Source organism: Otolemur garnettii, unplaced genomic scaffold, assembly GCF_000181295.1.
Source record: "Otolemur garnettii isolate 467f Iridium unplaced genomic scaffold, OtoGar3 scaffold00255, whole genome shotgun sequence".
Taxonomy (NCBI): domain Eukaryota; kingdom Metazoa; phylum Chordata; class Mammalia; order Primates; family Galagidae; genus Otolemur; species Otolemur garnettii.
In genome coordinates, this window is record NW_003852650.1 from 555,692 (window position 1) to 575,237 (window position 19,546).

Here is a 19,546-nt window from a genome sequence, read left to right on the forward strand (position 1 = left end):
GTGCCTAGAATCCGGTGTGGGCACAGTAACCACTCAGTAACTTTTAAAAAAATGTATGAACTGTCAGTCTTCATGGCTAGCTACCTTCTGAGCTCCTTAAGAATTTGGTTTTATTTGGTTTTGCAAGTCCAGCATTTCCTAGCACATAGTGTACATTTACTAAGAATTAGCGTCATGGATTCTTGGAGAAATAGGTCAGTTCTCAGATAGTTTCAACAGGTAGAAATAAAGAAAAGGCCAATTTAACAACCTTTCGTATTTCCACACTGTTTCCCCATTTCATCTTCATTCCTCAGGATCACATAGATGCGATCCGGTAAGAGCTTTGGACCGCCCATGATTGACTAGACACCCTTAAAGTTTAGTGATGGTGGAGTGTAACAGGGTAAGCTCACGGTGTAAAAAGTTTCAGAGTGGAGAAGATACGTGCTAGTGATTTATTTGTGCATGTCCTTAACAGGGCCAGGTGCCAAGAACTGAGAATTTTCCCGGATTGGGCTAAAGGGGAGGAGTAGTGAGTCCGCTAAGGTGGCACTGTGGAGGGTGTATTTTAGAAACCACTGTTGTCATCCAGTTAGAGGCGTGGGGTCAGTGTGGAGCTTTACAGGAGGAGGAGGAGGGAGCCGCGCTCAGTATGCTGTCCACCCCAGGCCTTCAGTGGTGGTCCTAAGGCTCCTTTCAGTCCCAAGGTTGTAAAAAGAAAGGAAGGAAGGAAGGAAGGAAGGAAGGAGAGAAAAAGTCAACCAGTTTTTTATAAAGCATCCCAGCTAACTTTTTGGCGTCTCGCACGCCAGTGACCTCCCTCACCGCCCAAAGCGACCACAGACGGGACTCGCGCGCACGGGGACGCCACAAGGTTTCGTTTTAGAGGCCGCCCTCCCGCCACCTGCGGGGAGCGCGGGCCAGGGAGGCGGGAGTGCGCCGGGCAGAGCCGCCGGGAGGCCGCGGGAGGCGGGGGCCGCGCTCCGCCCGGGCCGCGGCGGCGGGCATGGCCGAGGCGCGACCGGGGCTGGCGGCGGGGGCGGAGCTCAAAGCGCTGCCCCACCACTCGCCGCTGCTGCAGCCGGGCGTGACCGAACTGCGGCGCCGGGCCCGGGAGGCTGGGGTCCCGCTCGCCACGCTGCCGCTCACCGACGCCTTCTTGTTGCGGTTCCTGCGCGCCCGGGATTTCGACCTGGACCTGGCCTGGCGGGTAAGCGTGGGGTCGGGCTGGGTCCTGCGGCTGTGCCCCGACCCTCGGGGAAGTCCACGGTGCAGGCGGGAGCCTGGCGGAGAACGCGCCCACGTGGGCACCGTCCGTAGGTGTGCTGAGCAATCCTGAGCAGGTCCTTCCAGTTCCCTGAGTCGTGAAAACCCAGAAACCCAGAAAGGGCTAGAGCCCTGGGCTGATGGCCTGTTTGATTCCAAGCTCTGGAACTGAGTCTTTCAAGCTTGGAGGAAATGCCTTCCTCTCTCTGGAAGAAGGTCTGTACTGTAAAAGGGTTAACAGCTGGGAAGTTGGAAACTCAGACGTGTCACACGTGAGCAGATAACGCCGGGTAGCGGGGGAAAATGAAGTTCTGAAGCCATGTTATTAACAGCAGTACTGAAGGGTCAGTAAGACAGCCCAGTGTATTTCGAGTGATGGGGGCGAGGGGGTAGCGGGGTCGGGGATGATGGGGCGCTTCTTCTGCGCTTCCTGGTGGTGGGTGAGGGACCAGGTGGTGGAGAGACAGGCATCCTGAAGAGGTGTGCGACTTTGAGTCCTGTCACTTTGAGCTCAGCATCCTTATCTGTTAAATAAGATGAAAACACCTGCCTGGTTGACTGGTTGGGAAGATTGAACATTAACCAATTTAACAGAACACGCAGTGCCCAGCGCAGCGCCTGGCACATAGGACGCTCTGAGCAGTTGGATCGGAGCGAGCCCTTCCTCCGAGTGGCTTCCTCAATGCCACGCTGCAAGTTGGGTGGCGGGGAAGATGTTCACTAGTTCAGAATCCCAATGTGTTTCAGTGTGAGGTTTTGGGGGATATTTTTTAAACTAATTTTTCTTGAAAAAGTAAAGAGTTGTGGTAATAATCTAGGTAACCCAAAATAGTAAAAAATGCAAAACAAGTTTCTGAAAGTAATATTCTGAAGGGAAAAAGTTCTCCACTCCAAACCTTACCTTGGCCGTCATGTACCCAGAGGCCACTTACTGTAACCTGCTTGTTGTTTGTAAGTGTCTAAGTTTCTGACGGTAACTTTCTGACGGGAACAAAAAAGTTCCCCAGTTCAAACTTTAGTTTGACAGTCGTGTACCCAGAGGTCACTTACTGCAAGCTGCTTCTTGTTTGTGTCTGTTTGTAAATTTCTAAAAGCAATTTTTTATAGGAAAAAAGTTCCCCACTTAAGGCTCGGTGCCCACAGCTCATTGGTTAGGCCTCTGGCCACATACACCGGCTAGACAACAACTGCAGGACATAATACCCAGGTGTTGTGGCCAGCGCCTGTAGTCCCAGGTACTTGGAGGCTGAGGCAAGAGAATGCCTTAAGCCCAAGAGTTTGAGGTTGCTGTCAGCTGTGATGCCACAGCACTCTACGGAGGGTGACATAGTGAGACTCTGTCTCAAAAAAAAGTATTTCCCACTTCAAACCTTACTTTGGCAGTCATGTAGTCAGAGACCACTTACTGTAACCTGTGTCTTGTTTATTTTTCCAGACATAGACTGCTCTCTGCAAGCCTGTATGTGTATACTTTCCATTTTGTTTTCTTGCCTGTCTTAGCCCAGGGACCATCCCATATCAGCTTGTATACTTGTTATTCCATTGTTTGAATATATGACACTGTATTGAAGTTGATCCAGCCAGTCCCCTGTCGTTGGACATAAGACTCATTGCTAGCTGATGCCAGTGCTGCCTTGCGTGCTGATCATTCCTTTGTGTAATGATGATTTACTTTACCATTTGCCTAGTAGTACAGTACACGAGATGAGGTAAACTGGGTGGCTGTGGTTTCTTCCATCACGAATTGGCCTTCTAGTATGTCTTTATTTTTTGTGCATAAATAGGGGCATGTCCTTACAGGATAAATTCAACCTGTGAAATTACTGGATGAAGTGAGATATGTATTTTTCAGGGTTGAGGAATATAAAAAAACTGTCTCCAAAGAGTTTGCACTAGTGTTATCACTCAGTTACGTAATGCTGCCTTTCTCTCCATATTATCACCTACAACTATTAGAATCAAACTTGACCGCAAACTTGCTAGGTGAGAAATGGTTTTTCATTGCTATTACAATATGCATTTTTTAGTTATAAGGGAGATTAATCATCTTTGATATATTTTAAAATTTTAAAATTCTTTTTCATTTAACTGGAAATGGGCTGTTTATGCCATTTATTCCTTTTTATGTTTTATGGACTGTAAAAGATGTTTTTAAAAAATATCTTTATGTATAAAAGAAAAAGGTCTTTGTTCCAGCTTGTTTACATCTTGGAACATTACTTCTACTACAGTAGAACTTCTGCAGTTGACCACTTCCCTACATTGACTACCTCCCTAAGGTGACCTGATTGTCATAGACGGGACATGCACCACAGGTACATATCAGTACAGTAGGCCTAGCTCCTTATGTTGACTCCTTCCGTATGGCAACCAATTGTTACAGTCCCTTGGGTGGTCAACTTACAGAGGTTCTACTGTATGTTCTTTCAGTGAAGAATTTAAGTTGTATTTATTTTTTTTTTCAGACAGAGTCTTATTCTGTCACCCAAGTGTAGTGGTGTCATTGGCTTGGTGCAACCTTGAACTCCTGGGCTTATGAGATTCTCTTACCTCCACCTCCAGAGTAGCTAGGACTACAGTGCACAGTATCCCATCCAGCTAATTTTTTTCTATTTCTCGTAGAGAGTCTCCTTCAGGCTGGTCTCAAACTCTTTAGTGATCCTCCTGCTCTGACCTCCCAGTGCTAGAATTATAGGCGTGAGCCACCATGCTGGCCTAAAAATTTTTATGTACTCAAATGTATTGATCTGATTGTTTTTTTGATTAGTTCTGGGTTTTATAAGCTCTTCTCTTATCCAAAATTTTTTTCTAATAATATAAGTTTCTCTTCGTTATCTTGGAGTCATTTGTCTATCAGGATTTACTTTGTTGTTAGGAGTGAAATAGGGATCTAGCTTCTTTCATTTTAATTATGTCAGATGGCTATATAAATGTTCTAGCATCATGAGTAATAAATTAATATGTACTCAGCAGCTTAATTGAGGCACAGTCTGAGGTCCTACAAAGAATACAGTTTAAATAAGGCATTAAATATATATGTATAGAGATAACTAATATTAAAAAGTGTATCACTTACTGATGTCTAAATAGAAAAAGAAATAAAATTTATATCCAGCCTCTGTGATTATATATTCTTATTCCTTATTTTATTGAATTGTTTTCATTCTACCAGTCCCTTGAGGAATTGGCTAGCAGGACTGTGTCTAAATCCACTGGACAGAAGTCAAGTTTCTTTCTGTCTGTGAACTCTTTGCCTTATGTTTCTGCCAACTGGGAAGGAAAGGGAAAGGGTAAGAGTGTGAAACTATTTTTTCATTTTCCTCTGCAAAGGCAGTTAATTTAACTCGAACTCTTATTTATAATATAAAAGCCCTATAGTTTTTGTATAAAAAAAATCTTGATAAATACCTCAGTTATGATGAATGTCTCAGTATTCTAGTTTTATATTTGAAGTTAAAATGGATTAATAAGGTTTTAGAATCCTAATAACTAATATACTTATGTAATGCCAGGTACTTTGGTAGGCAATATTTGCATGGATTCTCTTATTTTCTCATTTTAAAAGAAATTGAAATATAAGGAATAAGTAATTTGTTCAAAATTATGTAGCTGTTAAGTGGTGGAGCAGAGATTTGAGCTCAGGTGGAGCTCAGGAGAGCCTGTGGTCATAAGGACATTGTAGTTGCCATTTCAACTTAAAACAATGATTTGAAACAAGGACATAAAAACAACTAATCGTTAACTTCTCTGTTCTACAGATTCTTAGGCCACAAGGGAATAGCCCCTTGCCTTATTTTTTTGTTACATGTGATAAGCTTTTTGCCCTTTGACTGCCTTTATAGTTTTTCTAAAGACTTCGAAGCTTCCAAAATTCCATAGACTTTCCGGGCTAATTTCCCTCTAAATGTAGTTTCTTTCATTCTTTCTTTATTTCTTCTTCTTTTTTTTGCAAAATATATCATTTTAAGCCTCGGTTTCAGGTTCCATTCTGCTCCTGATAGTTTTTGCCCTTGAACAAATCTGAAATTTCTCAGAGCTTTATTTTCCTTGTGTCTTTAATGCCATAACAATAGTAATGCCTCTCAGAGTGGGTGTGAAGAGGATTGAAATGATACTGGTAAACCTTACATAGGTGGCACAAATATGATGGCTGTCATTTTGTTTGAAAGGACATGAAAAATATAGGCAGAAACTCCCTAAAACAGGAGGAAGAGAAATTCATCTTATAGACTAGAAAGAATATTTAGTTTTATGCTATAGTGTTTTATGAGGAAACTACTAAAGTAAATAATAAGATTGTAAAATACTATTAATAGTTATTCTGTTGCCCCCTAGGACAGGAGGAGGAAGAGAAATTCATCTTATAGACTAGAATGAATATCCCAGAATCCACAATGTGTCTGTTGTTCTTACTGCTTTTGGAAACTGCTATTTAGGTCACCAATTATTGCTTTGTTGGCAAATTGACATTTTTTCATTCTTACCTCTTTACTACATTTAACTCTTAGTGATATTCTCCCTTTTTTTTAAGTTAAGAAAAGTTTATTGAATCCAGAAGTGAAAAAGAGAGAGACACCAAGAGAAAGAGGGAGACAAAATCAGAAAGAGGAAGAGAGAGAGGGAAAGGGATAGGGAGAGGGAGCAGAACTACACAGATGACACTGTTCTCCCTTCTGGAAGCCACAGTGCTGGGTCTGTGACAGTTCATCCAATTTCTTCTTCCCCCAGCCATTCCCAGTCATTTACATTTTCCAGGGATCAGAATTTTACCCTGTCCTTTTTTTTTTAATTGTTTCTATAATATTTTCCTCCAGGTCATTGCTATTTGTGTGTTTACAGTTGCCATGTTCATTCCAATGATTCTCAAATATAAAATCTGTCTTTTTTTTTTTTTTTTTTGCAGTTTTTGGCTGGGGCTGGGTTTCAACCTGCTACTTCTGGCTTATGGGGCCGGCACCCCACTCTTTTGAGCCACAGGTGCTGGCCCTATCCTTTTCTTTTATCTGAACTGTGGTCCCACATTTCTAAGAAATTTCTTTAAACTCATAACATATTATTTGTTCAGAAAAACTGAGAAGGCTAAAAATCATAAAGAGGAAAGTTAGAATAAAATATTTTAAATGGGGAGGCGCCTATGGCTCAAAAGGGTGGGGCGCCAGCCCCATATGCTGGAGGTCGTGGGTTCAAACCCAGCCCAGGCCAAAAACTGCAAAAAAAAAAAAAATTTTTTTTAAATGAAGAATTTTCTTTATTCTTTTTTGCAGTATGCTGGCAATATTTGTATTTTTGTGTTTCTATTGATTGGCCATTTCTGGCAGTGCTTTTGGAAAAAAATAGATTACTTCAAACCATTTTTTTGCCAAAATATAACATCCAGGTGTGCTGTTCCTTAGGCTCTTGTAGTTCATTTGAATGATTTCTATTCTCCTTTATTTCAAAAAGACGGTAGGTGGTATTTTATTTATTACTGAGGGACAAATCGGTCTGAGAATTATTGGCTTAAAACACAACAATTTATTTGTTTGTGTATCTCCAGTTTTAGGCAGGGATTGGTGGGCTGGTTCTTCTCTGTTCCACACGGCATCAGATGGAAATTTCACTAATGTCAGACTACCCAGGATGGTCTGTCAGCCTGTAAGGCCTCTCTTCACACGAATTGTTATTTATCTACCAGCAGGGGAGGAATCCTTGGTGGCTGTTTTTGGAGACAATCTACAATAGGTGGTGAATGAAAATTACTCAAATTTGAATTTGTGATTAATCCTTATCACCTCAGATCCATGATCAAGAGAACTTTTGGTTTTTACAGCTAAAAAGATATACCAGATAAAACTCTTGGCCTAGTGGATGCAAGGTTCATACACAATGCCAAGGGTTTGTTCTTTATTCTTTCTTATTATTTGCAGTATGCTGGCAATATTTGGCAATAATAGTAATAATAATAAAATAATACAGAAAAAAGAACAAAGCGTTGGCATTGTGTATGAACCTTGCATCTACTATGCATTTGTAAGCACTGTTCTCACAAATGCTTACCATGTATGCTATTTGTAGACCGTTTTAATTTTATTTTTCAGTTACTAAAAAACTATTATAAGTGGAGGGCAGAATGTCCGGAAGTAAGTGCGGATCTACACCCTCGAAGTATTCTGGGCCTTCTAAAGGCCGGCTACCATGGAGTCCTGAGAGCCCGGGATCCCACTGGCAGCAAGGTTCTTATTTACAGAATTGGTGAGTCGGACACGACTCTTCTTTTTCTCCTCCTGCCCCTTCTCTTTCCTTCCTCTTCCTGCTGATTTCCTTCTTTTCCTCTCCTCCTCCGCCTCTCCTTCTGTTTTTCCTTGAATTCCATATAGAAAATTACAGTGAGTCCATCTTTAAGAATTTAGGTTTAATTTGGGTTTTACTATCATCCAAATATAATAAAAACTTTGGCAGTTGTGATAAAATTAAATGGTACCTGTGAAAATCTTACTTCCTTTCTTTCAATTGACACAGTCAATTGTATAAAATAAGAGAACAGGAAAAAGAGATGAGAAATATTGGGGGAAGGTAAAGAAGATAAAGGAAAAGTGTTTCAAAAATGCTTAGTAGGAAATACAAGTTAAAGAATTCTGAGCTGTAATGATGTAAGCTCCGAGAGATCATGGATTTTGTCTGCTCTGTTCACTGATGTCTCCGAAGCACTGAAAACAGGGCCTGGTGTGTGGTAGGTCCTCATTAGAAATGTGTGGCATGAGTGAGTGAATGACCAGTCAGTTATGCCCCAGGTGGGGAGCAAGGGGCTTATTCCCCCAGGGAAAGGAGGGTGCTGTGGAAGGCAGGCCCCTGGGAGTTGTTACAGACACTGTGTTCCATTAGCTTCTCTTTCTGTTCACTGCATCCCCTTTTCACTGTTAAAAGCCCCTGGTGTTTCTTGTAAGTTGATGTCTTAGTCCATTCAGGTTACCATAACAAAAGCCCATGAATTGGGTGGCTTATAAAAACAGATTTTTATTTTTCAGATTTTTATTGTTCTGTAGTCTGGGAAGTCCAAGAGCAAGGTACTGGCAGATTTGGTGTCTGTTATCTGGTAGAGCCCGTCACCTGGTTTGTAGATGACACCTTTTCACTCTAACCTCACATGTTGGAAGGGCCAGACGGGTCTCTCAGGTTTCTTTTATCAGGGCACTAATTCCATTCGTGAGGGCTCCACTCTTGTGATCTATAATCATTTCCCAAAGATACCACCTCTTAACACCATTATCTTGGGAGTTAGAATTTGAGCATATGAATTTGGAGAGACATAGACATTCATACCATAACAGTCAGTGACTTCCCTTTTATCCTTCCTTAGACCTGTGTCTGGTTAAAAATGGCAGATGAAAGAAAAAGACTCATCTTGTTCCCAGCACCTCTCTTGGCCTAGTTGAAAGGGTCAAGATAACCAACAATTCAGCAGCAGAACCTTATGAATTATAGCTTTACAGAATTTTCTACATTTTTTAACATTAAAATACTTATATGTTTATACCTCTCACCTGTTTACAACTAAGTTATCTGACTATAACTCAATTACTTGCTATCTTATAAGAAGATATTATATTTAATTTTTAAAAGAATATCAGAAGATTGAATAAAATGACTCAAAATTTTTTGTCCTCCCTATGTGTCCAGTATAATTGGGTTAATCATAAAGTTTTCATCTTATAAACAGACACCATAATGTCCTTTCTGTTCTTTTATTGCTCCACCAGTATCAGAGGAACTCAAATGAGCTCTTGACAATGAAATTCTTTGATCTCCTTGGGTGTAGGCATGCAATATTTAGCAAAGTACTTACATTTTATTTAGTAAATAACCTATGTTATAAAAGTGTAGGGTTCCCAGTAACAATTGAATCGCAGATAAGCAAATAATTTGTTCAGTATGTATGAGGCATATCTATGTTAAAAAATTATATCCTCATACCCGAAATTCATCTTTCACTGGGTGTTCTATATATTATCTGGCAACTCTACTCAGGAGTCTGAGAAACATAAAACTGAGAAGTGCAGCTGATTCTTTCTGCAAGCCTTTGCTCTACAGTACTTGGCTAGATTTCTTTTCCTTATTTTTTTTTTTTTTAGTTTGTTTATAAAGTAATTGGGGCAGGTGAACATTTAAAAATGACACCTTAACAGTGAGAAAGCAGATATGCTGCTTTGACTATAAATTCCTGAACACTAATCCAGCCTGCCTGGTATCTAGCCTGGATCTTTTGTAGTCTATTAATTTATAAGTACATTGCTTGACTCAAAGAGATTTGAAAATCAAGGCAACATGTTGGGTGGCACCTGTGGCTCAGTGAGTAGGGCACTGGCCCCATATTCTGAGGGTGGTGGGTTCAAACCTGGTCAAACTGCAATAATAATAAAAAAAAATAGCCGGGCATTGTGATGGGTACCTGTAGTCCAAGCTGCTTGGGAGGCTGAGGCAAGAGAATCACCTAAACCCAAAAGCTGGAGGTTGCTGTGAGCTGTGATGCCCCAGCACTCTACTGAGGAAGACAAAGTGAGACTCTGTCTCTAAAAAGAAAGAAAGAAAGAAAGAAAGAAAGAAAGAAAGAAAGAAAGAAAGAAGACCTGTAATTTATTGACAGTCAGAACAAGAAGGTATGTAGCATACCTTCTGTGTATTATGTTATTCTAGGATGAAAAGGAGAAACTAAGAAGAATTTTTTTTTTTTTTTTTGAGACAAGGTTGCATTCTATTGCCCAGGCTAGAGTGCAGTGGGGTCACTGTATAGCTCACTGCAACCTCACACTTCCTGGCTCAAGAGATTCTCCTGCCTTAGCCTCCTAAGTAGCTGCCATCCCACCTGGCTTATTTTTCTATTTTTTTTTGTAGGGATGGGGTCTCAAGCAATCCTCCCAAAGTGGGAGGATTTTGAGCATGACTGTGCCCAGCTTCTCAAAAGAATTTTATGTATAAAATGAAATGATAAGATAAAGATTTATAAATTCTCAAAATTTCACTGAAGTAGTGGGAGGCACTAATAAGGAAACCCGTGGGAGAGCTTTTTGGTAGAACCACAGTATAACCAGCTTTCCTTGATACCATCTCTCTGCAGTAAAAGCAATGATGGAATCTTCAGAGCTCATTCCTCCATGCCAGCTGGGCAACCCAAAGTGAAGCTCCATTTTAGCCCCTTTTAGCCTGCATGCCAGAGGATATAATGTTATATCTTTTGAGACTCTGTATTATACTATAGCAGCAAATATAAAATTTAAAGTGAGTATTAAGATCTGATTATAGTTTAGTTCTTATGAATACAGGTTCTGGGGCATATGGGCTGAGTTGGAATCTCAACTCTTCTAGATACTAGCTGTGTCAAAAACTCTGTAGCTGTAACTTCCATTTTCTCTTCTATAAAGTGGGCATAGTAAAAACCTGTTGCATAGGGTTGCCCTGAGCATTAAATCTATGTATCATCTACCTACCTATTTATCTAAAATATAACAGTATTACCTGGTATATAATAAGTACTCAATAAATGTTAGGTGCAGGCAGTCCCCAGGTTATGAACGAGATGTGTTCTCTAGGTTTGCTCTTATGTTGAATTTATATGTAAGTTGGAACAGTACATTCACCTATTACCTGTAATAGCCTCCATTTGTAAGTGCGAGTTTTATGTAAGTGGGATGTTTGTAACTCAGAGACTGCCTGCATGTGCTAGAGAAGAACTAAAAATTTCAGGGGTTTCTTTTTGTTTTTGTTTTTGTTTTTTTGCCTTACTGGAGCTTAGAGTCTAAAGTCTAGACATCACTATCCAATACCTTCCATGATGATGAAACTGTTCTTACAGCAGCCACCAGCCACATGGGGCTACTAAGAACTGGAAATGTGGGCACTGCAACTAAGAAACTCAATTTTAATTTAAATTTGATTAGCCGAATGGCTCCTGGCTACTGTTGTCTGATCTGCAGACCTCATTTGTTCAGCTCATTTTTTTTTTTTTTTTTTTAGAGGAGCCTCAAGCTGTCGCCCTGGGTAGAGTGCTGTGGCATCACAGCTCACAGCAACCTCCAACTCCTGGGCTTAAGCGAGTCTCCTGCCTCAGCCTCCCAAGTAGGTGGGACCACAGGCGCCCGCCACAATGCCTGGCTGTTTTTTGGTTGCAGCTGTCATTGTTGCTTGGCAGGCTTGGACTGGATTTGAACCCACCAGCTCAGGTGTATGTGGCTGGCGCCTTAGCCACTTGAGCCACAGGCGCTGAGCCTTCAGCTCATATTTCTCCTCATCAGAGCATTCAGCCAAATAATCTCAAGTTAGTAAATTTGAATTGGGTTATCCATGGGTTGATTACTCAACTTCCTGCCAGGAATCTGAGGCTTTTAAAAAGCAAGGGCAACTCACTATTCCTTTCTAGGAATACTACTGATTATCCTCTTTCTAGATTTTCAACTTTTTCCTTACTAGTACTTGCTACAAATAAACATTTCAATCATTTAAGGGTCAACCATCGGAAACAAAACAATAACTCCTCAATCCCACAAAACCCTCCAGCTCCACTCTAGCCATCTCTCCTCTCCCCTTCTCAGCCAGACTGTAAGTGATGTCCCCGCAGTTTCTTCTCAGCCCACCCTGGCCTGGGCTCACTTCCACCTTGCTGAAATCACTTTAATTTAATCGTCAGTGACTCTTTTAGTCCTATTTTGCTTAAACTAGTCCTATTTATTTAGTCCTATTTTAGTCAGTGACGTGTTTAGTCCTATTTTGCTTAAACTCTTACTACAGTGAACCACCTCCTCTTTCTGGAACTGTCCTTTTCCCTTGGCCTCTCTGATGCCCCATTCTCCTGGTGTTTTCCTTTGACTTAATTGGCTGCTTCATCACATCATCCACTCACATTTTAAGTTTTGGAATTCCTTGGGACATTGGCCTCCGCCTTCTCTTCTTATTTTATAAATACTTTCTCTTCTCCACTACACTGGAGAAAAACATAGATCTAAGACAACATCCCTGTCACAGACTGTCCTGCAAGCACAGACCACCCCCAGATCTCTATCCCCATTTTCTCTTTGGATCCGGATCCATGTGACTAGCTCCTGTTCCAGCTGCATTCTCCTCGATGTCTCAATAGTCACAATTTTTACATGTCCAAACTTATGAGTTCAGATAATTAAGTTTGTGAACTCATCTTAGAAAATGTGCCACATACCTCATTGCTGAATAGTACTACAGTCACCTTCGAAGTACTCCCCTTGGTCAACTGGTGACCATTGTAACAGTTGGCAATGAGGTGTGTAGTACTTCTTCTCAGATGAATTCATGAACTTTTGTCAGACCTCAAATGATGACAGCTCTGATGGCCATTCCAGAAAAAGAGTTCTAAAATTGCTTTGAAGAGTGGACCAGGCACTGAGATTGACACACAGTTTCACAAGGGGTGTCCCAAAAGGTGACCCTAATCATATTCAGCAATGAGAAATTTTTTCAGGAATGAGCATTTTTTTTAGGATGAATTTGTGAACTTAATTGTCCAACCTTACATGATCTTTTCCACCCAAATACTTCTCATATCTTAGTGAGTGGTACCACCATTCTATCCATGTCAGAAAGTTTCTTTTAATTTTTATTTTGCCAACACTTAATTCTGAATCCTTTTTTTCTTTTTCATGCATCCTGTTAGGCATTTCATGGACTTCTCAGTCTGAAGACTTAGAGAGCCTTCCTTTTGAGACCTGCTACTATACAGGGAAATTTTGCTATACTGTTACAATTCCTCTCTTTTGTTCTTGTTCTATTATTGCCTTCTAGAACTCTCAGAGGTACAAACTTCTGGATTTCGCTACATGTGTTTCTCTCTCTCTCTCTCTTTTCTCTCTCTCTCTCTCTCTTTTTTTTTTTTTTTTTTTTTTGAGCCTGTTGCCCAGGCTGGTGCTGTGGCATCAGCCTATCTCACAACAACCTCAAATTCCTGGGCTCAAATGAATGTTCTGCCTCACCCTCCTGAGCAGCTGTGATTATAGGCGCCTGCTACATCTGGCTAGTTTTTCTATTTTTAGTAGAGATGGAGTCTTGCTCTTTCTTGCTCAGGCTGGCTATGAACTCTTAAGCTCAAGGGATCCTCCTGGCTGGGCCTCCCAGAGTGCTTGGATTACAGGTATGAGCCGCCTCACCTGGCCTTGTATATATATGTCTCTCAACTCTTCATTCGTATTTATCAACTCAGAAAATTTGTCAAACTTATTGGCTGTGTCTTTTCCATCATTTGTCCCATCACCTGAGTTTCTTTTTAATCTTTTTATTCCTGAAATCTTAACTGATTCTTTTAAATAGCCTGTTCTTATAATAATAACCTACACTATCATTTTTCTCCCTGCTGAAACCATTATGTTTCTTTATAATTGGTTTGTTTGTTTGTTTTAGAGATGAGAGTTGATGAGAGTGTGGGGCGGGAGGGCTCTCATTATGTTGCCTAGGCTGTACTCAAACTCCTGGGCTTGAACAATCCTCCCACCCAAGTTGCTGGGATTACAGGTGTACACACCACTGAGCCCAGCTTATGTTATTGTTTTGATGTCTTTTGCTGTTGCAATTGCTTTGTTGAGTTTTGATGCCTTTGTTGAGTTCGGTTCCTCTGTTCTTTGTGTCTGTGTGCATGCACATGATTTGAGTGTGTTTATACATGTATATGAGTGTGTTTAATATTCTAATTTTTAATTAAGGGTTTTTAAAGATCACCTACATAACCTTCTCACTTATCCATTACTATTATTTCTGCATGCCCTGGCTTGTCCCAAGAATACAGGGGAGGAGTGAGATGTGTGGACTATATTGTCAGCAATTCCTTTCTTTCACAGGTACTCCTTGTTTTCCCTGGGTGTGGGCAGCTTCTTAGATCCTTACCTGGTTCTTCTTTCCCAAGCCCACATTTATGGTTCTTAGCCAGTAGGGACATGACTCTGCTATGTGCTTCTTATCACGAGGGCTGTCAAGAGGACCAACCTGTCTGTCAGCTCCTCATGGATTTCCCTTAGCCATGGATTTGGTTACCACAGGGACCTAATTGCTTTTGCTAATCCAGGTCCTTGCTTTTCTCCTTTCCAACATCTCTGAGTTTGGAGCATACCCAGTGGCATTCTCATCTTTAGCCATAGCCCTCTCCTAAATGTGAAATTGTGATTTCATTCTGCAGTCAAATCCAGCCTTCATCCATTCTTGTTTCCACTGTATTCCAAAAATCTGTTCTCTGCTAGGGATTTGAGGAGGAAGGGAAAAGCAGGTCCATATTCTTGGATCTCAGTTTGATCTATTATTCAATTCATGTTCTTTGTACATGTTTTTATTTCTACTGAACTTTAAGTCTAAAACAAATTCATTTCCTTTTTAAATCTTTCTGAATCTTTATGCAATGCTGAGATATTATATGTTTTATTTTTTAGCACACTGGAACCCAAAAGTTTTTACAGCTTATGATGTATTTCGTGTAAGTCTAATCACATCCGAGCTTATTGTACAGGAAGTAGAAACTCAACGGAATGGAATCAAGGCTATCTTTGATCTGGAAGGTTGGCAGTTTTCTCATGCTTTTCAAATTACTCCATCTGTAGCCAAGAAGATTGCTGCAGTACTTACAGTAAGTGTATATTTTAACTGTTAGGTTAAATATACTTCCAAATAGTTTTAAATTTTGTTATAATCTAGACAAAGAGAAGTGATAGTACATTTATTAGAAAAATAAATACAGTTTTAGAAATGACACATAAAACACAACACAATAGTGCTTTTATTAATTTATAAGTGAAAAATGCTGCAGCATACGATAAAAATATATTCAAAATTAATCACAAAATTTAAGCATTTTAGCAACATGTAGTAATGTAATCCTTTTTCAGAAAATTAAATATTGACTCAAAAATATAGCAATAATACAATAAAATGTCACATAAATCTTGGGAAGTATATAATGATTTTTTGCTTTTTTTCAGAGATCAAAAGGTTTTTTAAATGGTCATCAACTTTAATCCAGTATTTCTACCTCTGAGAACGTAGCTAAGAAATAATCTTAAACATAGTAAAGACTTTGTATATAATAGTAGCTGACCATGTGCCAAGTATTTTGCAAAGAATTTCAAATGTGTGACCTCTTAGTGTCCACACTGACCTATGACACATAACTGTTGTTTTCTCATTTTAAAATTAATAAACTGTGCCTAAGAAGTGACATAGCAAAGTCCAAACACATAGTTTGTCAGCAGTGAAGTGAGGATTCCAGTATAGGTTGTTTGAATGTACAAGTTATGCATATACCAACGCTCCCAAACATAAAATATAGGAGAAGCATCACTTTTAGTAAAAGAAAATTAGGAACAAGTTATTTGTCTAGAAATAGGGAAATGGTTACTTAAATTATGGTACATTGATAATACATGGATAAAACTGTAACAATATTAAAACATGATGTTTATAAAAACTCTTACATCACTGGAATTAAACAGGAAGCAAATTATTTAGAAAGCATATTTGTAATTATGTTTAAAATAAAATTATGCAGAAGGGACCTGGAAGGGATGGGGAGGAGCAAGATGGCGGCTGAGTAACAGCTTCTTTGCAACTGGACAGGTGAGGCTGAGAGAGAAGACTCCAGGCATCTCTGGCTGGTGGGATCTGCCCAGAAACATCCCTTTGGGGACACAGGGAATCAGCAAGAGACTTCTGGACTCCATGAGGAGGACAAAAGCAGTGGAGAACTGTCAAGTGGTTGTGTGTGTTTGCTCGGTCTAATCCTGCTGGCAGCTGACTCATTGAAACCCTAGTCCAGAGACATGGTAACTTAAAGAGCAAGAGGAAGTGAAAGGGAAATTAATGCAAGGAAACAGATAAAAGAAAACATTCATGAGGAAGAATCAGCAGAAAAATCCTGGCAACATGAAAAACCAGTTAGAGTAACCCCCCTCCAAGGGACCATGAGGTAGCTACTGCAGAGGATTCTACCTATAAAGAAATGTTAGAAATGACAGAAAGGGAATCTAGAATACAAATGATGAAGGAAATAGTTAAGGAAACTCCTGATAAAGTGGAAAATAACCAAAAGGAAATCCAAAAACAGAATCAAATAAGAGATGAACGACATGAAGAATATAGAAAGGATATAGCAGAGCTGAAGGAACTGAAGCAGTCAATTAGGGAACTTAAAGATGCAATAGAAAGTATCAATAACAGATTAGACAATGCAGAAGAAGGAATCTCAGAGGTAGAGGACAAAGCTCTTGAGATATCTCAGATAGTTAAATAGGCAGAAAAGAAGAGAGAGAAAGCAGAACGTTCACTGACAGAATTATAGGACTTTATGAAGTGTTCAAACATACAAGTTATAGGTAACCCAGAAGGGGAAGAAGAATGCCCCAGGGGAATGGAAGCCATACTTGAGAATATTATAAATGAAACTTCCCAAATATCACCAGATTCTGACAGACTCCTTTCAGAGGGATATTGGATCCCAGGTTGCCTCAACTCTAACTTAGCTTCTCCAAGACACATTGTGATGAACCTGTCCAAAGTCGACAAAAGAAAAGATTCTTCAAGCTGCCAGGAGTAAGCACCAGTTGACCTACAGAGGCAACTGCAGGGTAACTGCAGACTTCTCTAAAGAAACTTTTCAAACAAGACAATGGACACATTGTGATGAACCTGTCCAAAGTCAAGATAAAAGAAAAGATTCTTCAAGCTGCCAGTTGAACTATAGAGGCAATTGCAGGGTAACTGCAGACTTCTCTAAAGAAACTTTCAAATAAGAAGACAATGGACACATTGTGATGAACCTGTCCAAAGTCAAGAAAAAGAAAAGATTCTTCAAGCTGCCAGGAGTAGGCACCAGTTGAACTACAGGGGCAACTGCAGGGTAACTGCAGACTTCTCTAAAGAAACTTTCAAACAAGAAGACAATGGACACATTGTGATGAACCTGTCCAAAGTCAAGAAAAAAGAAAAGATTCTTCAAGCTGCCAAGAGTAGGCACCAGTTGAACTACAGGGGCAACTGCAGGGTAACTGCAGACTTCTCTAATGAAACTTTTCAAACAAGAAGACAATGGTCATCTACCTTTAATCGACTTAAACAGAACAATTTCCAGCCCAGAATTCTATATCCTGGTAAGCTAAGCTTTAAAATTGACAGAGAAATCAAATAATTTACTGATATACAAACACCGAGGAAATTTGTCACAACAAGACCAGCTCTACAGGAAATACTTCAACCTGTTCTACACACTGACCATCATGATGGATCAACAGTGAAGTAAGAACTCAGAAATTAAAGGACAGAACCTAACTTCCACAATGATGCAAAAGATAAAACAAAGCAATGGACTCTCACAAAATAAGATAAATAGAACACTACCACACTTATCAATTATCTCCATAAATGTTAATGGCTCGAATTCCCCACTGAAGAGACATAGATTGGCTGTCTGGATTAAAAAACACAAGCCATCCATTTGCTGTCTGCAGGAAACATACTTAGCTTCAAAAGACAAATTAAAACTCCACATTAAGGGTTGGAAGACAATTTTTCAGGCAAATGGAATTCAGAGGAAAAGAGGAGTTGCAATCTTATTTTCAGATACATGTGAATTTAAAGGAACTAAATTAAAAAAAGGCAAAGATGGTCACTTTACATTGGCCAAGGGAAAAATACAACAAGAAGATGTTTCAATTCTAAATATTTGTGCACCCAACTTAAATGCTCCCAGATTCTTGAAAGAGACTTTACTCAGTCTGAGCAATTGATATCCTATAACACCATAATAATAGGGGACTTTAACACTCCTCTTACAAAGCTGGACAGATCCTCTAAACAGAAATTAAACAAAGATATAAGGGACTTAAATGAGACCCTACAACAACTGTGCTTGATAGATGCATATAGAACACTCCATCCCAAAGATAAAGAATGTACATTCTTCTCATTACCCCATGCAACGTTCTCCAAAATTGATCATATCCTAGAACACAAAGCAAACCTCTATAGAACCAAAAGAATTGAAATTTTGCCTTGTATCTTCTCAGACCACAAGGCACTAAAGGTGGAACTCAACTCCAACAAAAACATTCAATCCCACACAAAGACATGGAAATTAAACAACCTTCTGTTGAATGCAGGAACAGTTGGGTGCAGGAATAAATAAAAGAGGAAATCATTAATTTCCTTGAGCAGAACAACAATGAAAACACAAGCTACCAAAACCTGTGGGATACGCAAAAGCAGTTCTGAAAGGAAAATTTATCACTTTAGATGCTTACATTTGAAAAACAGAAAGAGAGTGCATCAACAAACTCACAAACCATCTTATGGAATTGGGAAAAGAAGAACAATCTAAGCCTAAACCCAGCAGAAGAAAAGAAATATCCAAAATTAAATCAGAGATCAATGAAATTGAAAACAAAAGAACCATTCAGAAAATTAATGAAACAAGCAGTTGGTTTTTTAAAAAAATAAGTAAAATACATAAGTCTTTGGCCAGACTAACTAGAAATAGAAAAGTAAAATCTCTAGTAACCTCAACCAGAAATGATAAAGGGGAAATAACAACTGATGCCACAGAGATACAAGAGATTATCTCTGAATACTACAAGAAACTCTATGCCCAGAAATTTGACAATGTGAAGGAAATGGATTAATATTTGGAATCACACCCTCTCCCTAGACTTAACCAGGAAGAAATAGAGCTCCTGAGCAGACCAATTTCAAGCACTGATATCAAAGAAACAATAAAAAATCTTCCAACAAAAAAATGCCCTCATCCAGATGGCTTCACACCAGAATTCTATCAAACCTTCAAAGAAGAGCTTATTCCCATACTGCAGAAATTATTACAAAAAACTGAGAAGGAAGAATCTTCCTCAACATGTTCTACAAAGCAAACATCACCCTGATACCAAAACCAGGCAACTAAAAAGGAGAATTTCAGACCAATTTCACTAATGAATGTAGATGCAAAAATTCTCAACAAAATCCTAGTCAATAGATTATAGCTTATCATCAAAAAACTCATACATCATGATCAAGTAGGCTTTATCCCAGGGATGCAAGGCTGGCTTAACATATGCAAGTCCATAAACGTTATCCACTGTATTAACAGAAGCAAAAACTAGGACCATATAATCCTGTCAATAGATGCAGAAAAAGCATTTGATAAAATCCAGCATCCTTTTCTAATTAGAACACTGAAGGGTATAGGCATACGTGGCACATTTCTTAAACTAATCAAAGTTATCTATGACAAACCCACAGCTAATATTTTACTGAATGGAGTAAAACTGAAAGCTTTTCC

At 39.6% G+C, this 19,546-nt stretch overlaps 1 protein-coding gene across 2 annotated transcripts in view; it reads left to right on the top strand.

Annotated features, from left to right (window-relative positions):
• The first annotated feature begins 422 nt into the window (after positions 1 to 422).
• The window catches only part of TTPA (alpha tocopherol transfer protein), a 26,916-nt gene continuing 7,792 nt past the window's right edge, over positions 423 to 19,546 (top strand). Inside the window, exons 1-3 of one of the 2 annotated variants that reach the window (XM_023508541.1) lie at positions 423 to 1,192; positions 7,326 to 7,479; positions 14,658 to 14,851. In XM_023508541.1, the coding sequence (XP_023364309.1) occupies positions 989 to 1,192; positions 7,326 to 7,479; positions 14,658 to 14,851 (552 nt within the window). In that variant the 5' untranslated portion in view covers positions 423 to 988. The remainder of the gene's footprint in view (positions 1,193 to 7,325; positions 7,480 to 14,657; positions 14,852 to 19,546) is intronic. The other variant, XM_003802715.3, reaches the window with a different exon arrangement.